The 18,186-nt window shown below is 33.3% G+C and overlaps 2 protein-coding genes across 3 annotated transcripts; both read left to right on the top strand.

Moving 5' to 3' along the window:
* Positions 1-9,783: 9,783 nt before the first annotated feature.
* Positions 9,784-13,878, top strand: LOC112741819 (protein GAMETE CELL DEFECTIVE 1, mitochondrial). Its single transcript, XM_025790935.3, has 3 exons — positions 9,784-10,542; positions 12,639-12,828; positions 13,475-13,878. The coding sequence occupies exons 1-3, from the start codon at positions 9,908-9,910 to the stop codon at positions 13,691-13,693; spliced, it is 1,044 nt and encodes a 347-aa protein (XP_025646720.1). The 5' UTR covers positions 9,784-9,907; the 3' UTR covers positions 13,694-13,878.
* A 221-nt stretch (positions 13,879-14,099) lies between these two features.
* Positions 14,100-17,479, top strand: LOC112741818 (uncharacterized). 2 transcript variants are annotated; one of them, XM_025790933.3, is made up of 4 exons: positions 14,100-14,116; positions 15,210-15,464; positions 16,173-16,240; positions 16,332-17,479. In XM_025790933.3, the coding sequence occupies exons 2-4, from the start codon at positions 15,359-15,361 to the stop codon at positions 17,211-17,213; spliced, it is 1,056 nt and encodes a 351-aa protein (XP_025646718.1). In that variant the 5' UTR covers positions 14,100-14,116; positions 15,210-15,358; the 3' UTR covers positions 17,214-17,479. The 2 variants fall into 2 exon arrangements, with proteins under 2 accessions (XP_025646718.1, XP_072070028.1); XM_072213927.1 differs by lacking the exon at positions 14,100-14,116 and having other exon boundaries at positions 14,178-15,464.
* Positions 17,480-18,186: the final 707 nt, after the last annotated feature.

The following is an 18,186-nucleotide window of genomic DNA, read 5'->3' on the forward strand; positions in this document are numbered from 1 at the left end:
GCGATTGCGTCACCCCAAATCTTTGGCAAAATGGGTTTGAAATAGAGAGTTGCGCGAACGCATGGCTGCCATCGTGCCATTCGCTTAAATCAAGTCACGCGACCGCGTGACCCACGCGTCAGCATCACTTGACAAAAATCACACACCACGCGTCCGCGTCATATGTGACGCACAACTTATCCAGATCAGCCAAGATATCTTATATTTTCTTCCCCAAATCCTAATTTCTTTCTTCTTCTTTCTTCTTTCTTTCTTTTCTTCTCCCCCTTTATTCTTCTATCCCTTTTAATTTAATGCATTTATTTGTTCTTTTTTCTTCTCAATTTTATCTTAGCTTAACTCCTTTTGGTTTCTTTTTCAATTCTTTTTCATGCATTTTTATGTTGGTGTTAGAGTTTTATTTGGATAGTACCTTATTTTATTTGAGCATGTGGCTATTCTGAGGAGAGATTTGACAATTGACATTTACTTATAGCTCTCATATACATTTGGATTACATTATTTTCATCCCTATTTTAACTTGCACACTAAGTGTTTGTGAAAAAGTTTTTATGGCATTTTGAATCTTATTTTATTTTACTCTTTCACTTGCATACCTCTTTTTCACAACACTTGTGCTCCACATGTATTTGGGATTATCATTCACAATTGTCATCATTACACATGCTCTTTAATTTGGCATATTTATTACTTGATGCTTGAGCTATGCTTCTCATGCCTATTATTTGCATGTTTTTACCCTCTTGCATCTAATTATTTTGAATTGCCCTTTTTTATCTTTATTGTTGTCTTCCCTACATGTTGTAGCTACCATGTAGTTGGGCTATCATCTTTCCTTTGGCATTCCTTATCACTTGGAATTTTCTCCCTTCCGGTCTTAGTTTTCTATATTTCACACTCTTTCTTTTTCTTCTTCCTTAGGCATGGGTACCAAGAAAGGAAAATAGAAGGCTATTGATAAGACACCGGCACGGAGAGGAACCAAGAGACCTCCAGCTAAGGCGCCTCTATCTACAAGTGTCAGCTGTAGCAACCCATCCACTTGTACATCTCAGCATGCACCGAGGACGGTGCAACCTTTAAGTGTGGGGAGGTCGATACCGATCTCCATGGGTTAGTTATTTTCTTCTCAACACCAATGTCTTATTTTCTTTATTAGTTCATTGTTGCATCTGCATATTTGATTATATGTTTTCTTGATTTTACGCATTTAGTTCCTACTTGGTTGAAGTAATATTTTCTTTTTCAAGAAATTTTTATAGTATTTCACTAATTTAAATTGAAAATTTTTTTCTGTTAAAACTTGTTTGAAGTTGTATTTGGAATATAGTTTAAAAAGCTAAGAACACACAACCCGTGAGATTTTGAGCTTAATTACATGGTTGCATTATTTAATAAATATTTTATTCTTGTGTGTTCACTTCTTTATGATTGTAATCTTTATTTTGTTTCATCCTATATGTCCAATGCTTAATGTATTTACATGCTTGCATATGATTGAGGCCATTACTTGTTTTAGCTCACTTTTCCCAAATAAGCCTACCCTTTTTATGTCACCCTTGTTAGCCACTTTGAGCCTTTTAATCCCATTTATTCTATATTTTATCACATTACTAGCCTTAAGCGGTTAAACAATTAAATATCCCAATTGAATCTTTGGTTAGCTTAAGATAGAAATTGTGTATTCACCAAGTGTGGAGAAATGTGGGAACATGGGTTGATAGGAAAGGATTAAAGTAATAAAATAATCAGGAATTTGGGAGCATGCTCATGTGAAATCAAATTAAACCAAAACACCATGTGCATTGATATATGCTTATGTTTCAAAAAAAATCCAAAAAAAAAAAGAAAAAATCCAAAAATATTCAATAAATAAGTAAATAAATAAGGGAACAAAATTACCCCAATTTTAAGTTAAGTTAAGCTCCAAGATCAATGCATATGTGGTAAAAATTAAAAGAAAGGTTGATGCATGAGTATGTAATGCAAAAGTGGGAATTTTGGGTAGCTAGGCATGAATTTAAAAGTATATAGAGTGTGTGTATAGGTGAGAGCTTAGGTTAGTTAAAGATTCATATTATAGCTCACTTGGCCATACATATATCCTCACTCTTACCTTAGCCCCATTACAACCTTGAAAAGACCTCATGATGTTTGCATTGGTACATTAAATATTGTTGATTGGTTAGGTGAAGAATAAGGTTTAGAAAGCATGATTAGAGAAGAATAGAGTGATTACCCTATACACTAGAGTGATTAGAGTGATATACACTATCAGTGAGGGTTCAATGCTTGATTCTATGTTCCCTGCTTTCATGAGCTGTCTTCTTACAAGTTTACTTGTCTTTTATTGTATGATTTGAATTAGTGGAATTTGATTTATATTTGTCTTGGAAAACTTGTTTATTTTTAACCAAGTAGATAGAAACATCTTAGCATATATAGTTGCATTCATATACAAAGGTTGTATTTCATACATTTTACCATTCCTCTTCACTCCTTTATAGCTTCTCTTGAGCTTAGCATGAGGACATGCTAATGTTTAAGTGTGGGAATATTGATAAACCACTATTTTATGGTTTATTTTATGCTCAATTGAGTGGTTTATATCAATTCTTTACTCACTTATTCATATAAATTGCATGGTTTTATATTTTCCTTCCTAATTTTGTTCTATAATTGGAAACTTGCTTTCCAAGCCTTTAAATTACCAAAAATTAATTTCCTCTTATCACCATTCGATGTCTTGATATGTGTGTTAAGTGATTTCAGAGATTACAGGGCAGGAATGACTCAGAGAATGGAAAGAAAGCATGCAAAAGTGGAAGGAATACAAGAAATTGAAGGAACTGCAAAACTGTCAGCCTGACCCTCTCGCACTAAATCGATCATAACTTGAGCTACAGAGGTCCAAATGAGGCGGTTCCAGTTGCGTTGGAAAGATAACATCCGGGGCTTCGAAATAATATATAATTTGCCATAGTTTGCCTGAGGATAAGTGACGCGAACGCGTGTATCATGCAGACGCGTCGCATCTGTGAAAATCAGCGTGTTTGAATTCGCAACCAGCGAATTCTTGACTGTTTCTGACCCAGTTTTCGGCCCAGAAAATATAAATTAGAGGCTATAAAGTGGGATAATCTATTCATTCATAAAAAAAGCTTTAATATACACAATTATTAGGATTTAGATGTAGTTTTAGAGAGAGAGGCTCTCTCCTCTCTCTTAGGATTTAGGATTTAGATTTTTAGAATTAGGATTCCTCTCAGTTTATGGTTATTTCTCAATTTCAGGTTCAATGTTCCTTTTATTTATTTTTCTAATTTAATTTATGAATTTCTATGTTAGATTTGATTTCTTTTATTAATGCAATTTGAGGTATTTTAGATTTATGATTTTTATTTAGCTTTTTATATTCTTGGTTTTAATTGATGAATTGATAAATTAGAGACACTTGAGTTATCAAACTCCTTGTTGATTGAAAATTGGAATTCTTTGCTGATTGATTTGAATTCCAATAACTCTAGTCTTTTCTTAGGAATTGACTAGGACCTGAGGAATTAAATTGATTCATCCACTTAACTTACCTTCATAGTTAGAGGTTAACAAAGTGGGAGCAGAATCCAATTCTCGTCATAATTGATAAGGATAACTAGGATAGGACTTCAATTTCTCATACATTGCCAAGAAATTTTATTAATTATTAATTTATTTTTTTTGTTATTTAAATTACTTGTTCCCTATTTCAAAAACCAAAAAATATACTGTTTTACACAACCAATAATAAATCATATCTCCCTGCAATTCCTTGAGAAGACGACCCGAGGTTTAAATACTTCGGTTATAAATTTTATTGGGTTTTGTTACTTGTGACAACCAAATTTTTGTACGAAAGGATTCTCTGTTGGTTTAGAAGCTATACTTACAACGCGATTATTTTTATAAAAATTCTTTACTAAACAGAAATTCGTTCGTCACGGGCCTATTGAGCGGGTTCTTGGGGACTTTGGGGGCTGATTTTCAACAGTTACCAATTTGTGAAACTAGTTGGAAGACAATGAACAAGGCTTTCAAGGAGTATGCGTTTGACCAGGTTAAGGTAATTTTTAAGTTTGTTGATAAAGTAAGGCGTTACCAATGCTTGAAGTATTTTTGGGTCGTTCAACCGTTTTTCAAGTGTAAAATGCTTCTTCTTTTTTTTCTCTTATATGAACAGTACAAGGAAAAGATTAAGACGCACACACATGATATCGACAATACAAATTCTTAGAGAATATATATATATATATATATATATATATATATAAGGACTTTTTTGTTTAGTGTAAATTATACTACGTTATTATATAGCTTAGTTCCAAATCATCCGGTCCCTCGTGTATAACAATGTAACTAAAATTATAATAATAATAATAATAACAATAATAATAATAAAACTTATAAACCTCATGATATTGTGAAAGCTGCTTTTATAGTAAACAATTAAAGAGTGACTAGTTATTATTTATTCATTTTGGTTAAATCAAAATGTCAGAAGAAAATAAATATAGAACACATTTACACAAATGAAATTCGTTACCCTCTTAACTTTGAAAATTTGAATGTTTTGTGGTTTTAGTTTTTTATTGAGAGATTATTTGATTATTGACTAGCTCTGGTTATGCTGTTTTTCTGTTTTGCTATTCTCCGTCAGTAGGTGGATTTCTTTGTTTTTCTATTTTTCTGTTTTTGTCTGGTAAATTAGAGAAGGATAGTGCATGTTGGGTTTCTTTTTGTTCAATGCTTTGAATTTTGTTGCCGAAAAGTGTTCATGTCTAATGATGTATCTTCTAATAATATGTAAGTCTGTTTCAGGTGGTTAATTATTATATATTTTCTTTCTGTTAAATTTTAGTCCGCTCCTCCTCAACCCTCCCGACCAAAAAGCCCTTCACCTTTCAACTTTGTTATTTTTGTCCCTGGCTGTAGAAAGCTATTGTAGAAGAGATTCAACTTGATTCCTTTAATAGGATTTGATGGGTTCCTTTACCAAAAAGTTTTAACAGATTGTATTAGTAACTAATACCATTATTTAATGAAGTGATATATACTTGGTCACTACTAAGCTGGTCAGCAAGGGGGATTCTTCTCATATCTTGAAGGTGATATTTCTATTATCATTATTAAAAATTTTTGTGGCATGTATGATCAGGTGAGCGGTCCATCAAGATTTGATTTGATCCTATTACTAATAAGGTGTATGTTAGAAGGGAATATAGAAGATAAGAGTGGCTTTCATGCGTTTGTTCCCAGCTAACTTTGATTACTGAAAAACAAATACTCAATATTAAGCCATCTTTGTCAAGGGTCTCTTTATTCTTGAAGTTCATGATCAAGGTCCACCTACTGTGATTTTTTGTTTGTATGATAATCTCTTGTTAATCTTTATGTGGACTAAGTTATGTGGCCTTATGTGATTAGGCATGCTTATATTGGTTGTGATTCTTGCTCTTTATATGGTTATATTGGTTGTGAAACTTGCTCTTTGAACTTAGCCCTTTGGATAAAGTTTTCATGGTGGAAAGCTCTCGATCTATTTGCTTGTGTGTTGATTTGATCACTCGTGTATAAAGTTCTGTGATGTAGTATGGATGTGGAGTTAAAGTTAAGTGGTTACAATGATGGTTTGAAAGCACTGATAGAAAATCTTTATCATACACATTATGTTATCTTATGATCTAAACTATTTGTAGCGAGTCTTTCACTATGAGGACGATGGAAGAGGAAGAATAAAGCGGGGAATTATACAAAGAATAGGAAGATACTGGAGGAACGCAAAAAATCTTTTGTTCCATAAGGTTTATGACAAAGAACTTACTTCTGAGGAAAATGTCAAGCATAAGCCATCAGGAATAAATGCAAATCACTGGAAATGGTTTCTTGAATATCAGTTGAAGGAGGACACACAGGTGACAAATATTGAGTTGGTATTTCATTGTATTCGATTTTAAACCATCATGAATTACTACTAAATATGCTGAATTTATTGTGATAGTGAAAAAACTTCTACCTAAAATATCTTCACCTTATGCTTTTTTGTTTTTCCTCAAATTGTACATGGCTATGTTATAGACCATTAACATTGTATTAATTTATCTTGTTAACATTTATGTTTGTCTTTTTGTTCGTAGGAGAAGTGTAGAAAAAATGCCATAAATCGTTTAAAGCAACTGTACGCACATACTGGAGGTTCTAAAACAATGGCAAGAAAGAGACACGAAGAAGTAATCAATTTAAATTCAGTTTCAGAATTTTGACTTGTTTTTGGTAATATAGTGTTGTTTGTTATATGATTGTTTCTTGATGAATGTTATAGGAGCAATAATAGGGAAGGCCTATTGGTAGAGGAGAGACATGGACCATGAGTCATAAAAAAAAAAAGGATGGTTCGTTTATGAATGAAGATGCGCGTATTGTTGGGGTAAATCATGTTCTTTAATTTTTCAAATTTCTTTTTGAATTAATACCATTGAATTTAAATTAGTGTAAATCTGAATCTCACATGTCTGCAGGAAGCAATTGAACATATTGAGGGCTAGGACGCCTCTAACAAGGAGCTTTCACAGAATGATTCCCTTGCACAAGTGCTTGGAAATGAGCACCCAGGACGAGTTCTTGGACTAGGTTTCGGTCCATGTCCCACTCAGTATTTTCATAATATTCCACAGCAGTCTGACTCTGGTGTGCAAATTGAGGAGTATCAGATGGAAATTGTAAAACTTAAGGTGGAGGCAGTAGAACTCAAGGCAGCGGCAACAGAGGAAAAGGCAAAGAGATAGAGAATGGAGGCAGAGGCAGCAGAGGAGAAGGCAAAAAGACAGACAATGGGAAATTTGTTAAGATGCATAATCCGACAACAAAGAGGTAATTTGCCATCTAAAATAGCTGCAGATCTGTATTCTTTGGGAAGTGCACCGACCTCATTCCATACAAGATGACGTGCTGGCACTAATGATCTGAATGATAAATCTTGGAATCTAAATACTTTTTAACTGTTCACTGTCCTAATAACTTTTAAGATATTTATTTGTAGTTTACAAACATCGATGCACTGAATTCAAATTACTATTATAATTATTGACTTTTGCATATATTTTTGTTCTGTTTTGTGTATTTTACTTTGATTGGTTGTTGGTTGTTTTAATAAATTAAAGCAACTTAGTGGAAGAACGTATAAAGAATTAAAGAATTGGAATATATTATTATAAATTCGGATTTTTTTTAAAAAAAAACTATAACTCTACATTTGGCAGTGGTTACAAATTCGTCGCTATATTTTAACACAGCTTTTCAACAAATAGCATTTTGCAGCAGTTAACAACCGCTGCCATCTACAAGCAGCCCTATTCACGTTTTAGTAGCGGTTAGAACCACCGCAAATTATGTCGCCACAAATACCATTTAACAGCGGTTATACCAGCGGTTACTATTAACCGCTGCTAAAGGTTTAGCCGCACGCTATCTCCCAGCGGGTTATCAACCGCTGCTATCCATTCTGCAGCGTTTAAACACCGTTGCGAATCGACTACATAACTGCTGCTGTTTTCCAGATGTGATGTAGTGTCTTGGCAACATGTTTAAATGGTGGCCTCATGAGAAGATACCAGAACCAAGCTTCACTTGGTTCTGATACCAACTATTATTAATATCTTATTAATAATATAAACATTTAAATTAACAAGATATAAATTGAACAAGAGCACTATCAATAATATAATAACATCTAATAAACTAATGATGAGTTAAATATTAATACTCACAATATGATCGAGTAATATGAATTTGAATTGCAATTCAGAAATTTAAAGAAAATACAAAGGATGATTATTTGAAATACAAAGATTGCAACGAAAGTTTTAAAAGTGTTTCAGAGTATGAGAGATTGCATGTGTGTGTGTGTGTGTGTGTCTTGTTGGTTTCTGTTTATCAATGTTTTATATTTTCAACGTTTCGAGTATGATGCGATTATTTGTTCGGTCATCTTTTTTTTATAGGCTCCTAGATATATCATTATTCTTCAAATATTATGTACGTACTTTTAAGTTTTAGGTGTCATAATGCCTCGTCACCTCTAACTTATATAATATTAAGGGCCCTAATATTAATGTGAATAACCAACTCTACTTTGATGTAGAGATCGAATAGTAAGTGTAGCACGCACATAATTTTCTTTCAGAAAATGATCCCATGTATATATAAATTGCATACAGTAAAAGGGAAAAAATCTACTAATTAAGTAATTATTGTATAGGAGTGGCTAGGTTTATGCATGAAATTATATAATTCTATGAACAATAATTAAAATTATTTTATTTATTTTAAATTATAGAGTATAGACAATGAATCATAAATCATTAACTCTAAAATTTGAGAATTGTTAGAATTAAAAAAATTAACTAATGTATATTAACTAACTTGATTCACTATACTGTATTTAAAATTGCTCATGTATAATTAAACAATCAGTGTTGAAACTCATTTTTTTTAATCTAAAAACTAATTAAGAACCAAAATATATGCCTTACTTGATTACAAAATTCTAATAAAAGATTATAACTTTTTAGTATTTTAGTCTACTTGTTATTAATTAGTAATTTTGATTTTTTAAACTGTCATTAATTAGCAATTATTTGTATGACATAGTTTTTTTTTTATTAAAGATAGAGAGACTCGAACCTACGAATTTTTAGATGAGTATGGAAAGACTATGCCATTTAAGATATAACTCATTGGCATATTTGTATGACATAATTGTTGAAATAATAAGTGGAAATGACATTACTACATAATAAAAATATGTTTTCTTTTTAAACCAAGATATTTATTTAGTGCACGAAACTAGAGAAAAATTTTAGAACCAAAAACAGAAAATATCTATTTAAAAAGTCATTGAAAAATAACTGAAGAAGTATACCTATATTTTCGTATAAAATTCAATCGATTGTGTTATATTTCCAATTGATTGAATACGAAAAAATTCATATTCTAGAGCGTAATTCAATTGATTGTGGTATGCTTCTAATCGATTGAATTTTGTCGTCATGTTGCACTTCCAATCGATTGAAGACAAAAAAACCTCATATTTTAGTGCGCAGTTCAATCAATTGTATTATATTTCCAATTGATTTTTTGATACCACCTGTTTCTTATCATTATCAATTAATTGGTGTTAAATAAATCGATTGAATTAACAACAAATACGATTTTTCTAACTATTAATGAAAGATCTATTTTGTTGTTATTTTTAATTGTTAATAAACATAAATGATGAATAATAAAATAATAATTAAAAAATAAAAATAAATTTTAAAATTAAATAATAAATAAAAATTAATTTGTAAATAAAATTAAATAAAAACTATTAGTAATTATTAAAAGAAAATAAAAAATATATTTTATTATTAAAACTATTTAATAATCCAAACAATATGGACCCTCAAATTTTTTATCAATTTGTTGGATTTGGTTGGGTAATTAACTTTGGTTGTATAACATTATTATAAGGACAATCTACTCAAATAAATAAAAGGAAAAAAAGCTTTACCTGCATATCCTTTTTTAATTGTTACAATCTGGTAAAGCTTTCTCTCCTTTTATTTATTTGAGTACATTGCCCTTATTACAATGTAAAATGTTACTGGTTAATCATATTTATATGTTTGAACTTTGAATGATGATTGTAGTTTTTTTTTTTTTTTTTTTTTTTTTTGTGATAAATGATGATTGTAGTTGTTTTGATAAATTTCACCATATGGCACACCTGCTAAACCCCTAACATTTCTCCCCTCTCCCCCACAAGGCACAGGCCCAGTCTACAGCCTATTTTGCTTCTTTCACTCATTCTTTTTCTTTCCTGTTGGCCGTCACAATGCAAACCCTTCACCGCCTCATTTCTGCCGCCAGACGAACTGCCTCCGCCTCCGACCTCCTCATCAACCACGAAACCCGTCGCATTCGATCCCTCCCTTCCAGAACCTTATCATCCGGGGGCAACCCCTTCGACAACGATGACCTAGGCTGGGACTCCCCCTCCTCCACCACCACTTGGTCCACCGGCATCACCAAGGACCACTTCAACGGAGAATCCACCGCCCCTCCCACCACGTCCGTTCCCTCACTCTCCGATGAACAATCAAAAACCCTCTCCGATATGCAGGAAATCGATGACTTTGATAGGGAGCTGGATTCTGAGAACAGGAAAAGCAAGGTTTTCTTGGATGGGTGGAAGGACAGGATGATGGAGACTGCCGCTCTCCTCAAACAGGTCCAGGAGCCTGGTGCCAGGGGATCCTACCTCAAAGATTCCGAGAAGGCTGAAATGTACCGGTTGCATAAGCAAAATCCTGAGGTTTACACTGTAGAGAAGCTTGCTAAAGATTACAGGGTCATGAGGCAGAGGGTCCATGCTATCCTTTGGCTCAAGGAACTTGAGGAGGAGGAGGAGAAGAAGCTTGGCAAGCCCCTTGATGACTCTGTTGAGCAACTGCTCGATTCCTTTCCCGAGTGAGTTCCTGTGTGTTTTACTTGGTTGATATGCTTGTTTGGTGATTTTCATATGCTGTTGATACATTTGATAATGGTATTGTGATGAATAAAGAATGTATGATCAAGAAAGGATGCATTGTGAATGTTAAATGTATTAAATTGATACACTAGAGTGATGCTCAGGTAGCATCTATGTAAAAAAAAAAAAGAATGCATTAAAGATTGTGAAGAAACATCGTTGAGTTCTGCCTTACCCTTAAGCAGATTGATTATTTGGAAAGAAAATATATCTTATGTGGATGTGTTACATTTGTAATTAATAGAAAAAAAAGTGTTCGCACAAAGATTTCTTTGTTCTCAGTCTCCATGGTTTTGCATATTTTGCACTTTCCAATTCAAAGCAACACACAACAGATCAAAGGGTTGCCATTTCAAATATTTAAGCATTAACAACCCTACCATTTCTTTTTGGTTCCACGGTAGGTGGATTTTTCCCTATGAGGAAAATTTTAGTAATCTGAAGGTGGAAGCACAGCGTTTACTTTGTTGTAATGAGTACTGGAATCAGAATCGAAACAAACATTGGGGCTCCCTCTGCGCAACTTGTTTGTAAAGGGGTTGAGGAACCTGTTTTCGATTTTGAAGCTGTGCCCCCTCCTATTTTGATACTTGGCTTTCTGAGGGATCTATCCATTGATTCTGAAACACACATTATGGTTCAAAGGCAATGTTTTAATTTTCAAATATCTAAGCAGTAAGAGCTCTACCATTTTTTTGGTTTGTTGGTTGGTGGATTTTTCCCTGTGAGGATAACTTTAGTAATCCGAAGGAGGAAGCACGGCATAAACTGTTACCTTGTTGTAATGCGTAACAGAATTGTAATAAAAACAAACATGGGGGCTCCCTCTGCACAACTTGTTTGCAATGGGGTTGAGGAACCCTTTTTCGATTTTTGAAGCCGTGCTCCCTCCTATGTTGATACTTGGCTTTCTGAGGGATCTATCGATTGATTTTGAAATCTGCTATTTTGAAATGCACCCTACAATTAGTGATCAATGATCAAGATCCCACCAACAATAATGTCAATTCCCCTTTCCCTTACCACTATGCTCTTGATCATTTCCGCAAGGGTTTGTGATGGGAGAAGAGGGTTGGATGGTGGTTTTGTCTGGTAGTAGAGGAGATGGTGAGAGAGAGGGTGGGGATTATGCCAGGGACATTTTGGTATTCCAGAAAAAAGAGTAAATTATTGAAGGATAGTGCATGTTGGACAACTAGAGGAAGTTCGATGTTAATTTAAACAAACATTAGGAGAAGTGAGTGTAATTTATATTAAAAAATATAGTAGCTCTTTGATCCATGTAGCCAACCATAACTAGTGGAGAAACTATTGGTAATTTGTTTTGTAAAAACTGATCATTTGCTTTGTTGCATTGGAAACCTTAATTTTGTCCTTGGTGGTTTTCAATTTTTGTTTATCATTAGAGAAGTGGCTGATCTAAATTGATAACTGCTGCTTTTAGAATTGTTTGAAAATGGAGTTGTTACAAGATATGATAACTTAAAACTTGTATCAGATTGGTTTCTTTTTGTTCACTGCTTGAAACTTTGTTGTTAAGAATTGTACATGTCTAATGATGTGTCTTCTGATTTACTTTAGTGATGATTTGCTAAACTGTGCGGCTTTCCTTTGCTTCTGTAGCAGTCTAGCTACATTGAGCAGCATTATGGTGGACTATCACTTTTTGGATTGGTTTCAACTTTCAAGTTTTCTTCAATTGGATTTACTTGAGTGAATTACATGATGCTACACATCCTGATGTCAATTTTAGTAGTATTTGATGGCTGTAGGTAGTCTAGGATTGTAAAGCACCACTTTGATATTAGCTTTTATCTTAATTATTCCTGTTCTGGCTTCTATGTGTAGCAGAATATGATTACCTTTTTTATGTTTGAATACATGGTGTGATTTTGAACTTTTAAGTTAAATTTGGAATTAAGGGAGTATTGTGTATTTGTGTTAAGGCAATGTAGTAATTGTAGAAGAACAGTGGAGCTTTTTTCTTAAATCTCGATTATTGTTGATTTGTTTGCTATAATCATTGTTCTTGCAGGTTCTTTAATTCCCATGATAGGGAGTTCCATGTTGCATCCCTTCCTTACAAACCTGACTTCAAGGTCATGCCTGAGGGATGGGATGGCATTACCAAGGATTTGGATGAAGTTCATTATGAAATCTCCAAAAAGGAAGATGAAATGCTCTATCGAGAATTTGTTGAGAAGATGAACTTCAACAAAAAGAAAGTAAGCTCACTTGGCCATTATTTTATGTCCTAATATGATAATCATAAGGGTATATACTTTCCAGATATCAATAGGCCTTATATTGTGGAATAATAGAATCCAGTTTTGTCCTATTTTATTTCTGCTGAATGAATGGCAAAATCTAATATCCACATTGTGACTTTGATGGGACTTGTTTATGACAACCATTTTATTTGCTGTTGATGCTAACTATTGATCAGTTGATCTATAGTAAACTTAGTATTACCTCTATTTTCAAATAACTTTTCACATATGACTTTTTAGGGCATGTTTGGTTTGTGTTTTTATTTTCAAGGTTTTTTATTTTCGGTGTTTTTGTAAAGAGAAAATGAAAACAGAAAACGATATGTTATTGTTTTTATTGTTTTCTCTTTTTTACAAATAATTGTTCTTTTAAGAAATCTAGATTACACTTCCCCCCAATTATACCCGTATTAAATGAGAGTATTAAAGGAGACTGGAGAGGGAGTAAGCGAACAGAGATAGGTCTCGGTGATAGTTATTTGAATTCATATTCCACTTTTTCACTCTTATCAACATTTGTTGTTGTTCTGCGATTACACATGATAAATAATGGGACTACATTTCAATCTTCACTGAATAATGGGATTTTGGTGGTGTTCAGATGGCTGGAGAGGTGAGGTGCCACAGATATAGTCGAAGACGCCCTTCAGATGGATGGACTTTTACTGTAGAGAAAATGGGACCCCGCGGGAAGCGTGGAGGTGGTGGTGGCTGGAAATTTGCTAGCATGCCTGATGGCTCAACTCGGCCACTGAACGAGATGGAGAAGATGTATGTGAAGCGAGAGACTCCACGCAGACGAAAGAGGATCCTTCCTTGATTATTTGATTCTTATGTTTTGAACGACTAGCTGTTAAACCTAGAATTTTGTAATTTGTAGTCCTATGCATCCAATGGCATGGGACATAGGGGATGTATTGTTAGTTGTTGCCAATTCTCTCTTTACATGTGAGTTATTATCATTTTTTAATAAGCTGATTCAAGGGCTTCCTTTTCTTCCTCGCACTATGCTGCTTAATTTCTTTTTAACAATGATGTTGGCATCCTTTTGCTATATATCTATTTTAGAAAGGGTAAATACCAATGGCTGAAAATTAACAAGGTGTATTTACAGTTGTTTGCATATGTTGATTTGCTGGAGAAAGATGGACTATACGATCCCACTCAGATTCGAATTAGGCACTCATGAGGCATACACCAAGTCCATATTATCTGAATCCAGATGATCCCATCACACCTAAAGGTCTCAATTCTCAAGGATACATGTGATGGTAACATTTGTTGTTAGGTTGTCCTTGTCTATAGGCAAAGAACTTTGTGATAGGAATGTAGACATAAAATTGTGATAAGAATGTAGAGACATAAAATTATGCTTTGCAGATGACGTATGAACACAAATATGGAAAAGTTTAGGGAGCAGCAACTTTGTTAAATTCTGGCCAGCATGTAACCAATAAAAAAGAGTGAGCTATTGGATGATATTTTACATCATTAAAACTATCATTGATGGCTATTTGATGGCTACAAATCACAAAAGTTGCTGACTCTCTAGTATTTCTCCCTAAATATTATGTTTTAAGATACTAATTTAATGTATTTTGTATCATTTTTTATAAAAAAGGCACAAAGACTAAAAGTATATAGGGCCCGTTTGGGAAACTCTAGAAGTAGCTTTTTTTAACTTTTGACTTATGAAAAGTAGTAGTATTAATGTCGGGTGCAATTTTCAAAACCAAATTACAACTTTCTAAGAAGTTATTTTAGAGCTTATAGAGAAGTTAAAAAAAATGACTTCTCTCATAATACTTCTACTTTTCATTACATTTCTTAAAATAAGCACTTTTAGAGTTAAAACCAAACACAAAATAACTTATTTATAAGTTACTTTTAACAGAGTCATTTATTGTTTAAGTTATTTTATCAAAAGGAACTTAATTAAGTTAGTTACTCAAACTGGGCCATAGTGTGTTAGAGATATCACTGTTTATGTATTTTTTTTCTAAAGGCACTTGTGAAAAATGTGTTTTATACTTTCTCTAACATATTATATACACATTAAAAATCAATTATAGATTTATCTATATTTATATATGTTATTTTATATATATTTATATGAATAATTAATTAGTAACTAATTTTTAATGTGAGATGACGCAAAAGAGAAAAAATGGTAAATTTTGAACTTCTTTAATATTATAGAAAATTTGGTTCTCTCTCTCTCTCTCTTTAAAAATTACAAAACTTCCACTTTTAAGTTTTAATACCTTAATTAGAATATTTTTTAATTTTTCTTTTCTTTTTTGATGAACACCTTAATTAACTTTTGTTTTTGGCAGCAAAATATAAATATTTTGTCAATAGGTCCTTGGAGGCGTTGATGAATTGATGATCCCAAAAGGAGGAATTGAGAAAGACGCTTCTGCTGCCGCCTTGTTCATCTTTCGTCACGCTCTCTTTTTGTTTCGTTACTCCGAACAAAGATTGAATGCCAACAATGGAAGCTGGTGAAGTTGCTGTGTTTGTGGACACCAATTTCGGCACTCGCATTGCTTTCAATGCCTTTCCACACGTTACAGTCGCATCACTCAAAAGTATCATCCAATCTCTCTTTCTTTTCCGTCATGAGTTCTTTGTTAGTTTTATTATTCCTCAAATTTCAATTTATATCTTTGTTGTAACTTTAATGTACTTATTATTGTGAGAGGGAAACAAGTTTGGTCAATCTTTTATGTTGTGAATCTTTTGCATGTGCCCTGAATGTTCTCCTCATAGATTTTGTACCTTGTTAGAGCCATTTGAATTTTTTATTTTATTAGTTCTAATCTTTGTTTATATCCTCATTCAAGGTTTTATCAGCATTTTGTGTGGACTGTGCTGGAAGGGAAGTTGGTTGAATTGCTTCTTTTAGTTTAGGTTTAGAGACAGTATGTCAAATCAAATTGTTCTTTTAATTGCTTTATTAATTAGTAATATTAACATATACTGGAGGAGTGTATCGTTGGATCCACGAGTCTATGATTATTAAGTTAGATATATTTTGGAGATTAACACTACCACCTGGCAATGTCTTTGCAAAATTTTTAGTGGAAGTTAACCGATGATAATGTCATCACGGTTCTTCGTTTTTCCTGCATTGTTTGGAATTCTTCCTTGGGGATGCAAATTCCGTTTGAAATGGCATGTTCGAAATCTAGTGTTCTTTGAGTATTATAGTCTTTCTTTTATTGATTAAATGCAGTTTAACTAAGAGTTCATTTGTTCTGACATTAGAAACGATTGATGTGACGATTGTTCTTCAGGAGACTTTGCGAGAGTACACCTTGGATGTTTACCAGATACAGGAGAAATCCAAGTTAATGGATTAATGGTAAGTACTTAATGTTTAGGTATCTATGCTTTGTTTATGAACTTGTTCAACAAGCAGTTTGTGCTCAAGAAATTACTGCATATTCTGCTAGGTTAAGCGGAAATCATGCTTCTACTACCTGCCAGATTCCCTGCCTATAAAGCATGTTTTCCCCAAGATGAGGAGAACATGGTTTCTTCACATGGACATTCAGCATTTAACGCGTACGCATATTCCATGTTCACCCTTTGGCATAGCCATTCTTTCCAAACGCCAGGGCCTGACGACCTCAAATGGTGAGAAAAAAGCTATATGCAATAGTGAGGAAAAAAGAGCGGAAGGGTTCCGCAAAAATTACATGCAAAATGCAGCTGGTGGAACTCTAGAAGACGAAAAACCTACCGGCACCACCGAGAAGAGTCAATATTTGAAGGAAGAAAATAAAGTTGAAAATCAGGCTGTGTTGTGTGCAAACTCAATGCAAGGCAGTCTCAGTAAGATGCCAACACAAGTGATATCAGTGTCAGCCATAATCAATAAATACTTTCTGGGATTCAATGGGATTGACAATATTAGCAGTTCTCCAAACGCAGACTTTACGTCCAATGCTGTTCACAGTGATATCGAAGTTCAATCAAAAGCCACACCAAAGAGTTGTTTGAAGAGACGAATCAATATTCCGGCGCCGGCAACTCCCAAAACAGCTCCACCTGTTCTCCATGCTGCATTTCAGGTTGACTCGGTTTCCAAAAAAGCAGGGCCTAAAAGGAGAAGATCCAGAAAACATGCTCCATTTCATGCTGACTTGGTTTCCAAAGAGAGAAAATCCAGAGTTGGGAAGCGTCTTCTTGTCGCTTCTCAAAGTCTTGGGGTTTCTCCCATCAAGGATAGTCCCACACTTTTTTGTAAACTTAAAGATAGAAATCTAATAGAACAGAAATCTCAGATCAATGGTTCAATATTTTCTCTTAGTGATAGTGACAGTGATAGTTGACATTGTAGTGTAAAATAAACTCCCCAAGGGTGTAAATATGATCTGAACTACTGTATTTTGATCTACTTATGCGTGTAGCTTGGTTGTAACAGAATCTTAAGTTCATAACTTCTAGATTAGAAAAAAGCAGGATTGTCAAGTGGAGTGGGAAGGTCATGTAATGAAGCATTAAATGTTGCATCCTGCAGCTGGATATTGTACACAAAACTAAGGGATATGGAGTTCAGAAATAGGATCAATTGTAATGTTGGCTGGTTGGTTGGTTATCTTTTTGTTGCTTCTGTTTGAACTGTGTACCTTTCCTCACTTCCCATTGTGCTTGAACTTCAAGTGAGTTCATTTTATCTAACCAAAAAGAGAAAAATGGTAGGAAAAAGAAAAAGCACAAATCTCTCTAAGAACACCAAACTCAATATCAATACACCTCTCATCTTCTACCCAACAATATCAATATACCTCTTTCTTTAAGATATATGTAAGATTTTAGATTATATTTACCATATATTTAAAAAAAATAATATTTACTCCTATTTCATTTTAGATTTGATTTTTATATACAATTAATATAAACATGTTTTATGTTAAGATAAGTATGTGGATGACCACGTTGGTTTATCTTCTCCATATTGAAGGAACCTCTCTCCAAGACAATTAAAATAAATGAAGGTTGAAATCAAAACCTTCTCATGTGTATAAATAGTAGAAGCAACGTTTGAAATAAAACAAGCAAGTAATAAGAAATCAATTCTCTCTTTATGTTGCAATCAAATACTCTTCTCTTTATATTTCTACTACAATTCTTTCTCTTCTTTTATTTTATAAGTATTTTAAATACTCTTTTCTATTACTCTTTACATATAATATTAATATCAATATTAATCATCTTTATTATATTGAGATAGTAATTGTAGTACTAGAGTCCTCTATTTATACTTATTTACTTTATTTTATAATTACATCTTCCTTATTTATT

This window comes from Arachis hypogaea, chromosome 14 (assembly GCF_003086295.3).
Source record: "Arachis hypogaea cultivar Tifrunner chromosome 14, arahy.Tifrunner.gnm2.J5K5, whole genome shotgun sequence".
Lineage (NCBI taxonomy): Eukaryota > Viridiplantae > Streptophyta > Magnoliopsida > Fabales > Fabaceae > Arachis > Arachis hypogaea.

Coding starts and splice junctions, on each gene's coding strand:
- LOC112741819 (XM_025790935.3), top strand. CDS start 9,908: ATGCAAACCCTTCACCGCCTCATTTCTGCCGCCAGACGAACTGCCTCC. Junction 10,543..12,638: donor CTGCTCGATTCCTTTCCCGA/GTGAGTTCCTGT, acceptor TTGTTCTTGCAG/GTTCTTTAATTCCCATGATA. Junction 12,829..13,474: donor TGAACTTCAACAAAAAGAAA/GTAAGCTCACTT, acceptor GGTGGTGTTCAG/ATGGCTGGAGAGGTGAGGTG.
- LOC112741818 (XM_025790933.3), top strand. CDS start 15,359: ATGCCAACAATGGAAGCTGGTGAAGTTGCTGTGTTTGTGGACACCAAT. Junction 15,465..16,172: donor TACAGTCGCATCACTCAAAA/GTATCATCCAAT, acceptor ATTGTTCTTCAG/GAGACTTTGCGAGAGTACAC. Junction 16,241..16,331: donor TCCAAGTTAATGGATTAATG/GTAAGTACTTAA, acceptor ATATTCTGCTAG/GTTAAGCGGAAATCATGCTT.